This window comes from Cheilinus undulatus, linkage group 14 (genome assembly GCF_018320785.1).
Source record: "Cheilinus undulatus linkage group 14, ASM1832078v1, whole genome shotgun sequence".
NCBI classification, from domain to species: domain Eukaryota; kingdom Metazoa; phylum Chordata; class Actinopteri; order Labriformes; family Labridae; genus Cheilinus; species Cheilinus undulatus.
Window position 1 is genome coordinate 6,530,676 of NC_054878.1, and position 17,430 is coordinate 6,548,105.

At 38.5% G+C, this 17,430-nt stretch overlaps 1 protein-coding gene across 3 annotated transcripts in view; it reads left to right on the forward strand.

Annotated features, from left to right (window-relative positions):
- cdk19 (cyclin-dependent kinase 19) overlaps positions 1 to 17,430 on the forward strand; it is a 121,373-nt gene that overhangs the window by 60,858 nt on the left and 43,085 nt on the right. For all 3 annotated transcript variants that reach the window (XM_041804697.1, XM_041804698.1, XM_041804700.1), the window contains exons 3-4: positions 1,697 to 1,807; positions 5,485 to 5,625. In XM_041804697.1, coding sequence (XP_041660631.1) covers positions 1,697 to 1,807; positions 5,485 to 5,625 — 252 coding nt within the window. The remainder of the gene's footprint in view (positions 1 to 1,696; positions 1,808 to 5,484; positions 5,626 to 17,430) is intronic.

Here is a 17,430-nt window from a genome sequence, read left to right on the forward strand (position 1 = left end):
ATGACCAAAAAGCCACATCTCTAAAAAAGGTAGAATTCCCATCACTCTGAGACTGGATGGACAATTTAAAAAGACACCCCTAGCGATGATGTCAGTTGATGGGCTGGTCTTTAGTGCATGCCAGTACATGTTGCATCTACATAACCAGTCCAGTCCTGATGAAGGCATCCCAGACCACCCCTGTATGCAGTCAGAGCAATCGGAAGTCAAAACATTTTCAGGACTCATTAAGTTGCACCCACACTTCGTATTAACAGTTACTTATCCTTATGCCCTAAATCAGGGGTGTCAAACTCAAGGCCTTGGGACCGAATCTGGCCCGTGGTGCAGTTTTTCCCAGCCTGCAGGATCATATCATGTTTTAACTAGAACTGGCCTGCAGGTCTGAGGTCTGCAGATTTCTTCCAGTATAGACATGTGAATTTAACCTTGAAGATTTAAAATATCCTTTGTTGAGTTATAAAAATTTGAAAAAGTAAAGAGTAAAAATAATGAGATAGAAAGTAAAGATTGGGCGAGAGAAATTAATTTGTGTTTTCATTTAATATTTTCAATTTGCTCTCAAATCTTAGCATTTTGACTTTTTATCTCATATTGTGAACTTTTATATTCCAATTTTAAATTTCAAGTCACATTTTAAAATTTCAAGATCATGATTTCAAATTTAATCTCGTATTTTGCCTTTTTAAACTCCTAACTTAGCCTTTAATCCCATATTTTGACTTTTTAAACTCATAATTTAGAATTTCATGGCATATTTTGACCTTTTAGATTCACAATCTTAAATTTTAAATTATATCTTGACCTTTTAAACTCAACATTTTGTTTTTTTATCTCATTTTCTGACCTTTTTAACTCCTTATTTTGATTTGTAATCCCATATTTTGACCTTTTAGACTTATGATTTTGTATTTTATCTCATATTTTGACCTTTGATTTTGTGTTCTGACTTTTTATCTCTGAATTTTGAGCCTTTAAACTTATCATTCTGACTTTTTTTTAATCTCAAAATCATTTATCATCAGTTTTTCTCCTCCTTAATGTATTACCTCTGAAAATAAGGTTGACAGTTTATGGTTGAATGTTGACCCTGCTGAGCCCTCCTGTTAGACCTAAATTCAGATTTGGGCCCCCGCTGTGGTTGAGTCTGACACCCCTGCCCTAAATGGATATAAAGTCCTGTTATGGCATCATCTGGACAGGGTCTAAAAGTTCCATGGGTGGTGATTTTGGTCCCCTGGTGGGTTTTCTGCACACAGCATGTTTCTGATTTTGTTCATTGGGTTTTCCGGGAGATAAATGATCTGAGTGAGGATGTTTATAGAGCATTTTTAGTCCAAACATGATTCAATAGCTTGTTTGTGTTAATTTCATAGTTTGTATAGTTTGTAAATTTGATAAACCAAAAACTGAAGCTTCTTTTTTTGGCTGCTGCAGTGAGGGAATTTGTAGACACAGAAAAACTCTCTTATTTCTGAATGAACACGAGTTAAAAGTATTTATATGTTTATGAGAAGGGTTTGTTTTCTGCTCCAGGCAGTCTGGTTTATTTTTCCATAAACACCAAAGGAGCACAAATGTCAAGATAAAAGCTTTCAGTGACCACACATAAAACTGGAGTCACATTTGAATATTTCCATGCCTTGACTTGTTTGGAATTTCCTAATTATTCCCACATCTTTGTTGTGTCTTCCAGCTGTTACGAGAACTGAAACACCCAAATGTCATTGCCCTGCAGAAAGTGTTTCTGTCCCACAGCGACAGGAAGGTTTGGCTCCTCTTCGACTACGCCGAACACGACCTGTGGGTGAGTCTGTCTCTGCTGATAGTATGGCCTGTACTGCAGCGGTTTATGTGAGCATGCAGAGTGCAGAATTTAATAGTGAAACAGCCTCTAGAAGGTCCAGGATCCGCTTCATCTTTAGATATTTAATATTCTGGAGTTTATTGCTGTAAGTGACAGCTGGAGTCTTTGGTTTTCCATGGTGCAGGGGCGCCATAAACGCAGGAAGATGATCCTGAAGATTGATAGCACCCTAAAGAAAACAAATTTGGTTTCTGAGTCACTCTTCCCTAATGTTTTAGTATTTCCCCTCAAACTAAAACACATGACTAGATACCTCACAATAAAAGAAAATGTTAGAATGGGAGTAAAGCCCTGTTTGGTTGTAAACAGCTCAAGCTGTGCATGTTAGGTCTATTCATATTAATGGACGTGTGGAGCAGTCTGCTACCTGTCTCCAGCCCTAATTGGGTTACATGGTATCATATTAAACTTCGACAACTTTGGCTCGAGCAAATAATCATGTGAAAATGGAAATTTTAACAACATACTGGTTGGTGTTATGGAGAGGAGGAAGTCAGGATGGGAGGAGCAAGCCTTTTTATTTGGTCAGATTTGGGCTCAATGGGAGCTAAACCTTTGAAAAATCCACTATAGTCCAAAAAATGTGGAAATGAAAATAATAAAACAAAAGCTGCAAATTCACTCTTTGACTTACATTGCTGGTGTGAAGGTTTTCATTTACTGGCCAAAGGTTTTGATAAAATAACTTTATGCAAATTCATTGCACGTAATCGTGTGCGCAAAGGCCTAAGAATATGAAATAATAACGTATAGTTATGTAACATTACGACACATGAAGCAAATACTTGGAACTATTTCTTGAGTAAACCACTGGGCGGAGTGACACAGTGCAGCAGCCATGTCTGGAGTGTAGTTCCGGCTTTACGTTTAACTTTAAATCATCTCCGTCTCGTACTGTTCCATGATTATTTCATAGCGTGGTGAATGTGCAGGTCACAGCTTGTCCATGAGAGCGTTTTGGAGTTGTTGGATTGTGTATTTGATGAGTTTGATGAGGGAAAGCCGGAATACCGTAAGACACCATAGCGGTAGCTGAGCAGCTCCTAACTCAGCAGCGCCAATCTAACAATAGCTTGCACCAACAACTAAAGGTAACGAACCTATTAGTAAGACTATAGGGATTATGGCAATGGGCAAATTTACCAAAATGTTGAAGTATCACTTTAAACAAAGAATGCAACCAATGGCATCTCTGTTGTCTCCTCTTACTGAAGGCTCTACCTGCTGATTTAATCAAGGGCGCCCAACACCTGGTCACCAGACCTCACTGCTGTTACTCAGCCCTGCCAACCTAAGCACACTAGCACAAATAATTTAGAGTAGATTGTTCAGGTTAATTATAAAACACCAGGGAGGTATACCTACTTATAAACAAAGAAGATATTTCTGATTAACATAAATGTCCATTTTCTTCTGTTGACCAAATGTGGATGAGATATCTGACCTTCTTGCTCCTTCAAGTAAACGCGTGACTTTTCAGAGGATTAACTGGTTGATTAGATAAGTGTACATGGCAGTTTTTACTTACACAGTGGAAAAACAAGCTTAAGTAAAGACATAAGGACAGCTGTTGTTGGTGTGTGCCTGAAAAAGTTTTTACCCACTTTCTGATTTCTTTGCTGCATATTTATCACACTTAAATGTTTCAGATCATCAAACAAGTTTAATATCTCACGAAGACAACCCAAGTAAATGCAAAATGCAGTTTCTAAATGATGATTTTATTTATTAAGGGGAAAAAATCCAAATCTGGCCCTGTGTGAAAAAGTATTTGCTCTCCTTATTAAATCATGAGTTAACTGTGATTAACCTCAGTTCTTGGAAAGCTGAGTTCAGTTTCACTGGCCACACCCAGGCCTGGTTACAGCCAGATTTGTTGAATGAATAAATTCCTTAAATAGAAGCTGTCAGACAAAGTGAAGTAGGCTACAAGATCTCAGAAAGAAACACATGTCACGAGCCAAAGAAATTCAGGAACAAATGAGAAACAAAGTGATTGAAATCTATCTGTGTGGAAAAGGTTACAAAGACATTTCCAAGGCTTGGGACTCCAGCGAACCACGGTCAGAGCCATTATCCACAAATGGAGAAAACTGGGAACAGTGGTGAACCTTCACAGATGTGGTCAGCTGACCAAAATGACTCCAAGAGTGCAATGACGACTAATCCAGGAGATCACAAAAGAACCAGAACCAAATCCAAAGACCTGCTGGCCTCACTGGCCTCAGTTAAGGTCAGAGTTCATGACTCAACCATGAGAAAGACACTGGACAAAAATGGCATCATGGGAGAGTTCCAAGGCCAAAACCACTGCTGACAACAAAGAGCACAAAGGCTCGTCTCACATTTGCTGAGAAACATCTTGCTGATCCCCAAGACTTTGGAGAAATATTCTGTGGACAAGACAAAAGTTGAACTGTCTAGAAGGTGTGTGGCCTGTTACATCTGGAGTAAAAATAACAGCGCATTTGATAAAATGAACATCAGACCAACAGTCAAACATGGTGGTGTCAGTGTGATGGTCTGGGGCTGCTTTGCTGCTTCAGGACCTGGACCACTTGCTGTGATTGATGAAACAAAGAATTCTGACGTCTACCAGAAAATCCTGAAGGCCAACGTCCAGCCATCAGTTCATGACGTCAAGCCCAAGCACTCTTGAGTTATGCAGCAGGACAACAACCTGAAACATACCAGCAAGTCCACCTCTGAATGGCTCAAGAAAAACAAAATTAAGGTTTTGGAGTGGCCCAGTCAAAGTCCAGACTTAAATCCACTTGAGATTCTGTGGTGTGACCTTAAACGGCAGTTCATGCTGGAAAACCCTCCAATATGGCTGAGTTGAAACAATTCTGTGAAGAAGAGTGGGACAACATTCCTCCACAGCGATGAGAAAGACTCATCACCAGTTATCGCAAATGCTTGATTTCAGTTATTGCTGCCAAGGGTGGAACAACCAGTTATTAGGTTCAGGGGGCGATTACTTTTTCTCACAGGGCCAGATAGGTTTGGATTTCCCCCCTAAAAAAATAAAATCATCATTTAGAAACTGCATTATGTATTTACTTGCGTTGTCTTTATGAAATATAAGAATTGGTTTGATGATCTGAAACATTTAAGTGTGATAAATATGCAAAAAAATCAGGAATCAGATAGGGGGTAATACTTTTTCACAGCACTGCATAGGTGTGAAAGCACCCTAAAAGCCATGAATAGTGGCATGGCTGACGGGTTGTAGCTGTTTGTCAGGTTTCTGCTTCATCATCTGCCTGTTACTAGGTAGATTTAAAGTTCCTATCACTGGGCTTCAAAACCTCTCCTAATAGTCTAATTCTGAACAGTCTCAGACCCAGTGAAGCTCTTCAATTTGAAACAGCTGCCACCTGCCATAATGTGTGTTAAGTTTCACTCCTACTCTGTGAACTCATTCAGCCTTCCTGTACTACAGGCTGCCATTAACCTGTCACAGTAGCGCTGCAATGTTCAAAAATCATAACAGCTGGAATTAAAAACAAGGACAACTAAGCCATGTATGTAGAAGCTGTTTTCTAGTGAATGTTGTAGTTTCTCATCCAGAGCTGACATGCACAAGTGAGCTGAAAGCTTTCTCTGCTTCGCAGCACATCATCAAGTTCCACCGCGCCTCGAAGGCCAACAAGAAACCCATGCAGCTGCCCCGAGGGATGGTGAAGTCTCTCCTGTATCAGATTCTGGATGGGATCCATTACCTCCATGCCAACTGGGTTCTCCACAGGGATCTGGTGAGTAGCTATATTAGCTCCGCTGCTCCAGTTTCCCTGTAAAGACTCACTCACTCACACACACACACAAACTGGAACACACACTCTCAGAGCCGTTTCCAAAAGAAACACTGAAGACGTCACAGACACGCTGTTTCCCAGGAGTCACCACAGAGTCTCTCTGCAGAGGCCAAGTCTGGAGTTCAGGCAGTAAGAATGAAAACGTCTAAATATTATCAAAGTAAAAATTATACAAACCCAATTCCAAAAAAGTTGGGGTGCTGTGTAAAATGTAAATAAAAACAGGATGCAATGATTATCAATTCTCATAAACCCATTTTTCGTTCACAATAGAACAAAAACAACATCAGATATTGAAACTGGGACATTTTACCATTTCTTAAAAGATATTAGCCAATTTTGATTTTGATATCAACTTATTTTTTGGATTGGTTGTAGATAAATAAACACATGTGGAGTTAAAGGAGCATTTACTATCGAATCAAGTTTTATTTTGATTTAAAAATAACTATTTTATTGTTTACAACACATTGATCTTTTGGATAAAAGAGGACCGTGCAACTGAAGAGGCCTAAAAGTGGAGGTCTGCAGTCAAACCCCTCTCACCTTTTTGATTAAAGTGCCAAGAAGACATGTCTCTACGTATAAAGAACTGCTGGTAATCCAATTAAACATTAGTCAGCAACCACTCCTGAAACAAAATCAAGACTAAATACAGGTGAAATTAGAGATCTGCCCCCATAAAACATACTTATTAAATCCTGTTTATTTCTAGAGGAGGATAATTCTGTAAAGCACCACCTCGTCCGTCTCTTCCACCCTTTTCCCGGTGAACAAACAAGCCAACGAGCCGTGCCGTGTTATTTCAGCACAGGTGTTGTTATGTCCTGCTGTGGTGTGTCATTATGGCTGGTCTGGAGCGGTTTGATTGTGATGCTTTGGGATTAGAACGTCCCGAGTCCTCTCTGAGTGTCTGACTCCTGTCTGCCCTTTAGACTGGCTGCAGTGCTCCGATACTTCCTGTGAGATTCTTTATACCACAGTTTTCCCACAGCGGATTCATTACAAAGATCTGATTCTCTATAGCTGATAGTCAGGCTAAGGCATGGTGTCTCTTTAAGCCCATTTGTAACTTAATACAGTGATTGACTGAGTAATAGTTGGCTCAAAGGTAATCAATTCTTTCTGTGTACTATCACTAACATCACACTGCACATGTCTTAGCTTCTTTTAATGCAACTAGACTTCTGCTTACATGTACTGTGGTTGTTTCTGTCTTGAAAATAATGGCTGTTTGTACATTACAATGCAAAGTTACACTTTATTTTGGTGGGCTCTATTTACCCGTTAATATTATAAGAAGTGTAATTATCAGTAAATACCGTATTGATCCAAATATAGGATGAGTTTTTTTTCGTTCATATAAAGTAAAAAAGAGGGGGGTCATCTCATAATCAAAGTTGTCCTATATTCGGGTCAATACGGTACTCAAAGATAAGGTAGTAATTACCTAGTAATGAGTTGGCATTTTACCAAGTAATAACTCATAAATATGGAATATCAAGGAATTTTTTATCACCAAGGTTGTTATAGTTAACTAAAACTAAATAACTAAAACTAGAATTCAAAAAATCATTTTAGTTAACTGAAACTAAATCAAAACTAAGCTTTGCTGAAAAAATGAAAACTAACTAAAACTGTGTAGTGCGCTGATTGGTTAAGACTTAACACAGTGGCAGATTTATGTTTGGAGTTGTATTCAAACATCATCTTTAAACAAATAAAATGATAAGTGAAGAGTAGCATGTTTGAATATGTTTTTAAAAATGTATGACGTTTCCTCAGCCCCGACATGTATCTGAAAAAACTTAAACTAATGAAAACTAAAGTAAAACAAAGCATTTTTGCAAAAACAAAACTAAACTAAACTAACAAACCAGCAGTCAAAACTAATTAAAACTAAACTGAAATTGAAAAAAAAGTGAAAATGAAATAAAATTAAAAACTATTGAAAAACCCCAAAGTAATATAACCTTGGTGTTTACCTAGTAATGATGTTTTAATCATCAAGTGATTCCTTGATATATTGTGGTTCAGGTGATTAAGTGGTGTTTTACCCTGACCCCAACCCCTAATCCTAACCCTAACCCCCCGACGTCCTAACCCTTACCCTGAAAATTATTTAGATATTATTCAGGAAGGACTCACTTAAATTTAGACGGTCAAAATGAAGAAATTACCTCGGAATTATCAAGCAGTTAATATAGAAAATTGTCAACTTATTACGAATAAATTACCTGATAAAATACCATCTAATTACCAGATAAATGCCATAATTAGGGATGGGAACAGTTAATTGATTATCGATTCATTGGTCGTTAAGAATTTGGTTGATCACGGGGAATTTAACCGATCTGATGTTGCCATTTAGTAAAGAGACTAAACACGTCTTACTCTGCACTGCACAACAATATCAACCGTCATGACATTGTGAGCGGGTTTTGTTTTTGTTTGTTTGTTTGTTTGTTTTTTGAGGTCCGCTCTCTGTTATATGATGGTCTATTGACTTTGGATTCCTTCTAACTTTATTCTGTGAAAAAAAATGACAGCCAACTAAGGCTGTTGTTTGTTGCGGTTGTTTTGGGGTTTGAATAGTTTTTTGAGATGCTTGCATATTTTTTGCGCATCCCCGTAATAGGTAATACAATAGACCATGCCTTGTTTATGTTTAAGAGCCCTAGGCTTTCGAAGGGTGAAAATCAATAAATCATTGAGAAACACACTCATTAGTTACCTGTTTTTGTTATATAGGGAAATAAGTGGAAATATATTTATATATATATATATATATATATATATATATATATATATATATATATATATAGATAGATATACATCTATATATATAGATATATTGGCCACAATATGAATTATTTGATTGTATACTTGATTATTGCTTGGTAAAACTTCCATTATATTACCATATTTCCAAGTTATTACTAGGTAAAATGCCAACTTCTAGCTAGTAATGACTGCCTTATTCTTGAGAAATTACAAGATAATTACACTTTTACCATAAAGTTACTAGGTAATTAAGCCCCACTGCAATAAAACACTACTGATAATGATGCAGTTAAAGCAACAACATGTAACTTTTTTAACTTAAATGTCTGTACAAATTAAAACATGTTGCATTCATTTTAGTTTAGTACCTACATTTCTTCAAATATTTTTGACAGTTTTAAAGCCAGAAAATCGTAGTTTTCATAGTTTAATATGACGTACACTGCTCAAAAGTTTGGGGTCACTTGGAATTTTTTTTGTTTTCAATGGAAAAACTCATGAAATTAGTCCGTATAGGAAATGCAGCAAATGAACTGGACCTAAAAGTGGACTATCAGCTACCAAAAATACCTAATGGATCAAATAGGATACAAGAACAAAAGTTTTGAAATTTTAAGGCACTTTTTCCTTTTTCTGGATTTCGGTAGAAGGTTAAATAAAGATTTCAGCTCCAAAAAATTCTGTTTTTTTCAAGCTATTATTTGAGTAATTAGGCTTTAAGGGGTTAATTACACCCCAAATCCAGTGTTGTCGAATACAACAGGAAGCGACACAGGTTACAAGAAGTTCAAAAACTTTTTAACCATAAATTGTACCCATTATTAGACCTACGCTTCCTTTTTTTCTCCTCTGAATTTATTTTTGTTCTGCCTAAATTTTCATCTGTAGTTTACAAGTAATACTATGATGTACGGCGGGACTTTGAAAATGACTGAAGGCTGCCTGTCTAGTTTATTTTGAAAATAAATAAATAAATAAAAGAAATGCTTTTTCATCAAATATGACAAACAATGAGGAAATCAGCTGAAAGCTTGCACTGAACCTCATTTAAAGAAGCAATACTACTCTCATAGTTTATCAAAGGTTTGGTTTAATGTTAAATACATTTTAAAAGTCACTCTAATCTAACACTGTCAGATCCATCGAGTCTGCACTGGGTCGAAACCGCTCAAATCCAGACTGATAAATGCTGTCCTGTGTGTGGAAATGACTGTACCAGCGTATGTTCAAGCTCCAGACAGGCCAACAGGGATGCTGTGCAAAGTGAGGACACTCGCTGTATGTTACTGTTATTACAGACATCAGACTTGGAGAAGAAAGAGCCGGCATTTTTTAAACTAAGCTACACGTTTACTACAACAACAGGAGTGGGTGACGTTTGGTTGTATGGTCATGTGTTTATGTTTGTGTGCACACTTTGACATGCATCCATTCAGACCAGTAATGACAGTGTTGCAAAAATCCATCCTGCTGCAGAATTTTACTGGTGATTACCGCCAAGCACTAGTAGATCTTTAGTTTTATTTCATATCAGCCAATTAGACTCCACTGTAGTGATTTTGAAAACATCAGATCCATCACATGTGAGATCAAAACAAAATGAACTGGAACAGTTTTCTTTCTCCATCCCTGACTGTGCTGTGTAAACTCCCACTGCCCATCTGCTCCTCTTATCTCTCCCTGCATCTGTCACTCCCAAGGGAGGAACATTTTTGTCTCTGCTTATAGAGGAAAAAGTATAATTAACCCAACGCTGAAACACAGAGGTTTAATTTGATTACCACTATCACTGCTTTGACGTCAGAAGATCCGGAAGGAAGGAGGCTATTTCCAGATAATGCTCATGAGAGAATGAATGACAGAGATTATACAGTCGTAGCTCCATGGCTCCATGGCTGCTGGATTTCTCATGGTGAATTAGTTCAGGAGTCAGAGCCGTGGCACACACCACAAAGCCATCTAACTATCCATCTACAGAGCTTTATCTTCTTTGATTCCTGCCGTCCACTCTTATGTAATCCCCGGCAATCCTCGAAGGTCATGTGGTGGCTGGACATCACATTATATAAACCTGCAGGGATCAGATCAGCATCACACTCTTCTCACTGCGGTGATTGAGATCAATTCACAGGCTTTAAGTCTGTTTGTCTCTCTGCCAGTTTCAGTCATCAATCAGTGACCTCTGAGACGATCTGATCGCGCTGAAGCCTCTTTGTGCTGCAGCAAGTGAGCTTTATTGCTCAGCTGAATGAAGCTGCGTCGAACTAAAGAGTGTTTACTATCACCGTTTAGTCTGTTTGAGATGATCCTTTAACAAAGTCACGCCTAAAATCTGATTTTAATATGATCCCTTCATTTTTAGTTTGAGTTTATATGACTTATACCTTAAAACAAATTAACCACTGCAGTAATACACACAATACTTTATTGTCCAAATGCTGTTTAAGCTGGTGTTCATAGGACCCACCACAGTCTCTAAATGACAAGTAACGACCCAAATATTGGAGAATTTAAAGAAAAATGTTCTAGTTTGGAACTCAGATGAAACAAAACATCCAATAAAACAAAGAGACAAGACAAAGCACATATATTTAACTCCATTTTCTTGTGAAAATGTGTACATTCTGTGGAATTTCCCAGAGATTTTGAGGAATTCCCCCTTTATTTTGTGAAAAGCAGCTTTGATATTCCAAGAAAAGGAGATAAATTACTTAAAAAATGGAAAATATTTAAATGTACCCGCTATCATGGTACAACAGGGTGATATTAAACCTGTGAATGTTTACTAGGCCGTCCATAAGGGGGGAAAAGGAGAGAGTTTTCTGGGGCTCTAACTAGTGCTGTAGTATATAGTTCCTAAATATGTAAATCCCTTTTTTTTAAAAACAGGATTGGTTGGGGAGCAGGTGGCCTAGTGGTTAAAGGCACTCCTCATGTACGCGGGTGGCTCAGGCTCGAATCCAATCTGAAGCCCTTTGCTGCATGTCTCTCCCCCACTCTTGACCCTGTTTCCAACTCTATCCACTGTCCTCCTCTATCTAATAAATGCCCAAAAAATAAATCTTAAAAAAAAAAATAACAGGATTGGTTAGATGGCAAAAATTTGCACAACTGGTGGTGGAATAGAACTTTTTGAGTTGCAGAAATGGATTTAAAGTGGAAGGAAAAAGGTAAGGCAAAAAAGAAAAGAACTCAAAGCACAGTCATAAAAAGTGGAAAAAAGAAATCTATTTAAACTGGCAAAAATTGGTTGACTCAGGCAGAAAAATAGGCAGAAAGTGGCAGAAATGGCTTAAACTGATTAGAAAATGGACTTATCAAACAGTGAAATGTGGATACAACGAGCAAAAATGGGTGTAGAAGTGGCAATAATGGGTCAATAGAGGTGACAAAACAGTAAAAGTGACAAAAAGGTCTTGAAAATAGAAGAAATGGGCAGAGAAAAGTGGGGAAATGGAATTAAAAAGTGTCAGAAATGAGTTTAAAGTGCTGGAAACAGGTTAAAGTGTGGCAAAATTGGTGTGTAGTGGCAAGAACAGTTTAAAAAGGCAAAAATCTGCACAACATTAATGAAAAGCAGCAAATAATGGTGGCAAAATTGGACGGGAAAAGTTGTCAAAAGGTGCCACAAAAACATACCTTCAATGTTAGAACCCAATAATAGTTAGACACACTTTCAAGCTCCGAAATGAGGGAACAGAATTCATGTCCACCATTCATGGTGTCTGTTTGAAACAGTACAGATCTTTGTAGTGTGGATATTAGTCTGTTTTTCTCTCTGTTTAGTCTGTGCCCTATTGAGCAAACAGCTCAGTATGAATTGTGAAAAGGTGCTTTATAAAGGTAACACAAATAATTTGGTCATCTTTCATTATTATATTAGAATAATTTAAATGATGGTTTATTCACCAACTTGAGGAGATGTTTGGATGATTTTGAAAGATGCACTTTCATTTGTAGGTAGTAAATATTTAACGAGTCACTGTACAGTCCATCTGAACTAGTTAATCTCAAACTTCTCTGACTGGGTTTTCAGGTTTTTAGACCAATGTTTGACACCTACTCTGGCACAACTCATTGACTTTTCTTTAAATAAAAGTCAGTGAGTTGAGGAGAAAAACTTTAACCTTTATGCTCAAACGGCTCTATCTGCCTGTTACTGCGTGGATGAAAGAAAGAAACCTCAAACACACTCGACTCTGTTGGGGGTTGTGAGGTATTCCAGATATGGCCTTGATTGTTGTTCACTCTGATGCTCTACATGAGATGGATTTGTGAGACTCTGAGACACAGCAAACCTTTAAATTTTAATTCATATGACCAGTGACAGAACAGTTTTCCATGTTGCATCAGTCCATTTTAAATTAGCTTTGGCCCTGTTTTAATGCAGCGGCCTGCGAGGGCCTGAAGATCACAAGCCTCCTGATTCATTGTCAGTCTTGTCGCTTGTTCATGAAGATTTCTCCAGATTCTCTCAATCTTTTGATGATATTTTGGACTGTAGATGGTGGGATATTCAAAGTTCAAAGGCATCTTGTCTGATGGCCAAAAAGCTCCATTTTGGTCTCATCAGACCAAAGGACTTTCTCCCACTTTACCATGGAGTCTCCCACATGCCTTCTGGTGAACTCTAGTCCAGATTTAATCTGTGTTTTCTTCAACAGTGTCTTTCTCTTTGCCACTCTCCCATAAAGCTTTGACTGGAGAAGAACCCGGGGAACAGTTGTTGTCTGCAGAGTCTCTCCCATCTCAGCTGCTGAAGCTTGGAACTCCCTCAGAGTAGTCAGAGGTGTCTTGATGGTCTCTCTCACTAGTCTCCTTCTTGCACAGTCGCTCAGTTTGTGAGGACGGCATGATCTAGGCAAATTACATGTGCCACATTGCTTCATTTCTTGCTGATGGATTGAACTGTTCAGTACCTTGGAAATGTTTTTGTATCCATCCCCTGACTTACGCTTGTCAGTAACCTTTTCTCTGATTTGCTTGGAGTGTTCTTTTGTCTTTTTGGTGTAATGGTAGTCAGGAATACTGATAAACCAGTGACTGGACCTAAGGTGTTTTTATACTATAACCACTTGAAACTCATTCACTGCACTCAGGTGATCCCCATTTCACCAACTGTGAGACTACTAGCACCATATTTATGCACTTAGTTTTTATTTACATTTTACATGCAGTCTTACCTCAGCATTAGACAGCTTTAAGACAGAATTTGGCTGTACAATCAACTCAGAAGTTGCTCTGGTTTTAATACTGAAGGAGTAGCAAAGAAGTAAGCGAGGGAATCCCCTCTCCTCTACATCAACATCTCCTCTCCCACAGGAGCTGCAGAGTTGTTTTTGCTCCCTGAAGGTCATAGCTCTCTTATCAGAGCACCAAGCCTTCCTGCCCTTTATAACTGTTTTCATTACAGCCAGATGAAATTCCCCATTGTCAACTCCATTCTGATGTATCACTGTTAGTTAGCTCTTATTTTACTGTTTCATTGCCAGAGCTTCCTGCTATTGTAGCTCAGTACTCCCACATTTTCCCATCTATAACCATAGAGCTAATGTTCTCTACACAGGTTATGTTCTCTACAGAGGTCATGTTCTCTACAGAGGTCATGTTCTCTACAGAGGTCATGTTTTTGCAGAGGTCATGTTCTCTACAGAGGTTATATTCTCAACAGATGTTATGTTCTCTACAGATGTTATGTTCTCTACAGATGTTATGTTCTCTACAGAGGTCATGTTCTCTACAGAGGTCATGTTCTCTACAGAGGTCATGTTCTCTACAGAGGTCATGTTCTCTACAGAGGTTATGTTCTCTACAGAGGTTATGTTCTCTATAGAGGTTATGTTCTCTACAGAGGTCATGTTCTCTACAGAGGTCATGTTCTCTACAGAGGTCATGTTCTCTACAGATGTTATGTTCTCTACAGAGGTCATGTTCTCTACAGAGGTTATGTTCTCTACAGAGGTTATGTTCTCTACAGATGTTATGTTCTCTACAGAGGTTATGTTCTCTACAGAGGTCATGTTCTCTACAGAGGTCATGTTCTCTACAGAGGTTATGTTCTCTACAGAGGTCATGTTCTCTACAGAGGTTATGTTCTCTACAGAGGTCATGTTCTCTACAGAGGTTATGTTCTCTACAGAGGTTATGTTCTCTACAGAGGTTATGTTCTCTACAGAGGTTATGTTCTCTACAGATGTTATGTTCTCTACAGAGGTTATGTTCTCTACAGAGGTTTTGGTCTCTGGTTATCCTTTCTATGGAGGTGCTACCTCTTTGTCTTTGTCAGTGAGTCAGAACAAATTAGATGGCTGCTCAAAGGGAGTCTGATCCGGTTTGGTGGAAAATGCCCCCCAGCCTCTCCGGCTGTCAAAATTCAAACGAGAGCTACGAGTCTTGATGAGCTGTTTGTCCTCGTGAGTGGAGGAATGTAAGGACAGATTTGAAGAAAGCTGTGGTGGGCTGAGCTGTAGGGAGAGGTGCTCCTTCGACACATCCTTCATGCTGCCTCTTACATAACACCGCGTAGCATGCTCTCTGCTCTGCACCATAGGTATCAGGCATGTGCTTTGCATTGCACCACTGCATAGCTCCCATCCCCCCACTTGTCCTGCCACTCCTCCACTTCTGTTCTCCCATTCCCACCCACCCCCATCCCCCTACTCCCCCTTGGACGTTATGTAACAGCCTCAAGCTATTAGCCAAGCCCAGCGGCCTGCATGGCTAGCTGAGTCAAGATGCTGACTGAGCAGCTCTGCAGGCAAAAGCAAAAGGCGCCTCAATGGACTAAACCAACAGTATCTGCTGGGGGGGATGGAGCTGAAGGTGATCAGTTGCAGTAAATGCAGGCACACCAGCATGTACTGAACTGTGCTGCAGAAACAGTGGACAGATGCTGATGCTGCTGTTATCAACACTGACTCATCAGCATTCAGGAGGCTGTACATTATTCCTCAGCTTGGCATTTAACCTTCAGACCAGCTCAGCACTGCTTTGCAGTAATTTCCACCAGTGCTCAGCTGAGCTGTCTGTTTGCTCCTGAACTCCAAAAGTCTGAGCGAAATGGTCACAGTTCTATTTTTAAGATGTGAACCGGTTCCAGTTGCGAACTGGTTCCTTCGGTTCAATCCATCAGCATCATTTACATTTAATCTTATCAATTTCCTTATCAATGCCTAACTTCCTGTGCCTTAAAAAGCACAGTGCAAACAACAGAGAAGAGGAGGAAGTAAAAATGGCGGACAGAAACAAAAACAGACTAAAGCGGTGGAAAGCATGGCTCCATTTCTCAGACAATGATGAACAGCAGATGTGTAATGTCTGTCAAACTGTGATTTCATGCATCTTTTTGCACAAGAACTGTTAATTTTGTACAAGATTTCAATTTATTTTTATACATCCAGAGATCTACAATCCAGGGGCTACTTCTATATGTTTTCAAAGTTTTATCCTTTAAAGAAAATGAGCAGTAGTGTTGGATTCTAGGGGTGTAACGGTACAGAAAAATTTCAGTATGGTAATTGAAGCAAATAAATAAAATGTAATTTAAATTTTTGAATTAAATTGTATTAAAATAAATAGGCTGAATAAATTACATTTATATTATTAATGATGCAGCAACCTGTTTCCAAAAGTTCTTCAATGATTAAAAATATTACTAAATAAATACATTTTTGAGTTACTAGGTTATTTTCATTGATTCATTGACATATTTATACCCCTTCTTTAAACACCAAAATTTCCCAGCCAACTTGAACGCATCATCATACTACCGTGCTTTAGCTTGTTAAATATGCTAATTAGCGTCTTTCCTGCCAATTTCAGCACAGACGTCAGCACTGGATAACTTTTTAAATCAATGGGACCTACTACAAAGTTTGGGAGAACTTTTCATAGCCCATCTTGGCAGATAAAGAGGTTAGAGCCGTATGAAATCTGAGGATATCTCTACCTAGGATGCACCTGCAGAGTCGTCTCCCTCTCTCGAGGCTGACATATGAAGGTAAAATTAATTTGATTCACAGAGCCAGAGCACCATTGTTATAATAAAAACGATCATAAAGAATTAGAAATTTATAACCGGCTGGCAAGACTTAGCTGTTCCTCCTCTTTACAGTGATGTTCTTGTTTGAGTGGTGCTTTTCAGTTGCTTTGATTGGTCCGCTGGACAACACGCTTCAGCAACACAGCTGCAGAATAATGTCAGCGCTATTGTCGGTTGTCTTTGTCCACTGTTGTATTTTACTGGGAAACAAAGTGCTCCTAAACAGGACACTTTTATCGGGGAATATTCAGGCTGTTGCTGTCGTTTGCTGTGGTTTTGAGGACATTGAGTTGTTCTCTGGTTTTCCTTTTGTGTATGAGCTTGGCTCCACATGTTTTCTTTTCGGTACACGTCTGTACCATACCGAGAGGCCCGTACTGAATCGGTTTGGTACAAATACACATACCTTTACACCCCTATTGGATTCTAATTCAAGTTTAGAGCAGTGTTTATTTCATCAACTAAAACTATGACTAAAGCTATTCATCGACAGCCTTTTTTTCCACAACAAAACTAGACAAAAACTAACAAAAATAGATCTGTGATGACTAAAACCGACAAAAACTAAGTTTAGTTTTTGTCAAAATGACTAAAACTAGACTAAATGTAATTTAGTTTTCATCAGACATTCAAAATCTGTGATATTTCTCCACTGTTAGTAAATCTGTCTAAATACAATGCATCTGTAGCTATTCTGCCTCTCATCTGTAGAAAGCAGGTTTGGCAGAGTGCATAGAACACAGTACCATGATTTGGTACGAAATTTAGGGAAGAAAATAAATGCTTGGACTAAAGGTAAGGACTAAAACCTGAGGACTTTTTATGGACTAAAACTAGACTAAAATGTTTTGAGTTTTCGTTGACTAAAACTAGACTAAAACTAAAAAGGATAGAAATGACTAAAATGCGACTAAAAATAA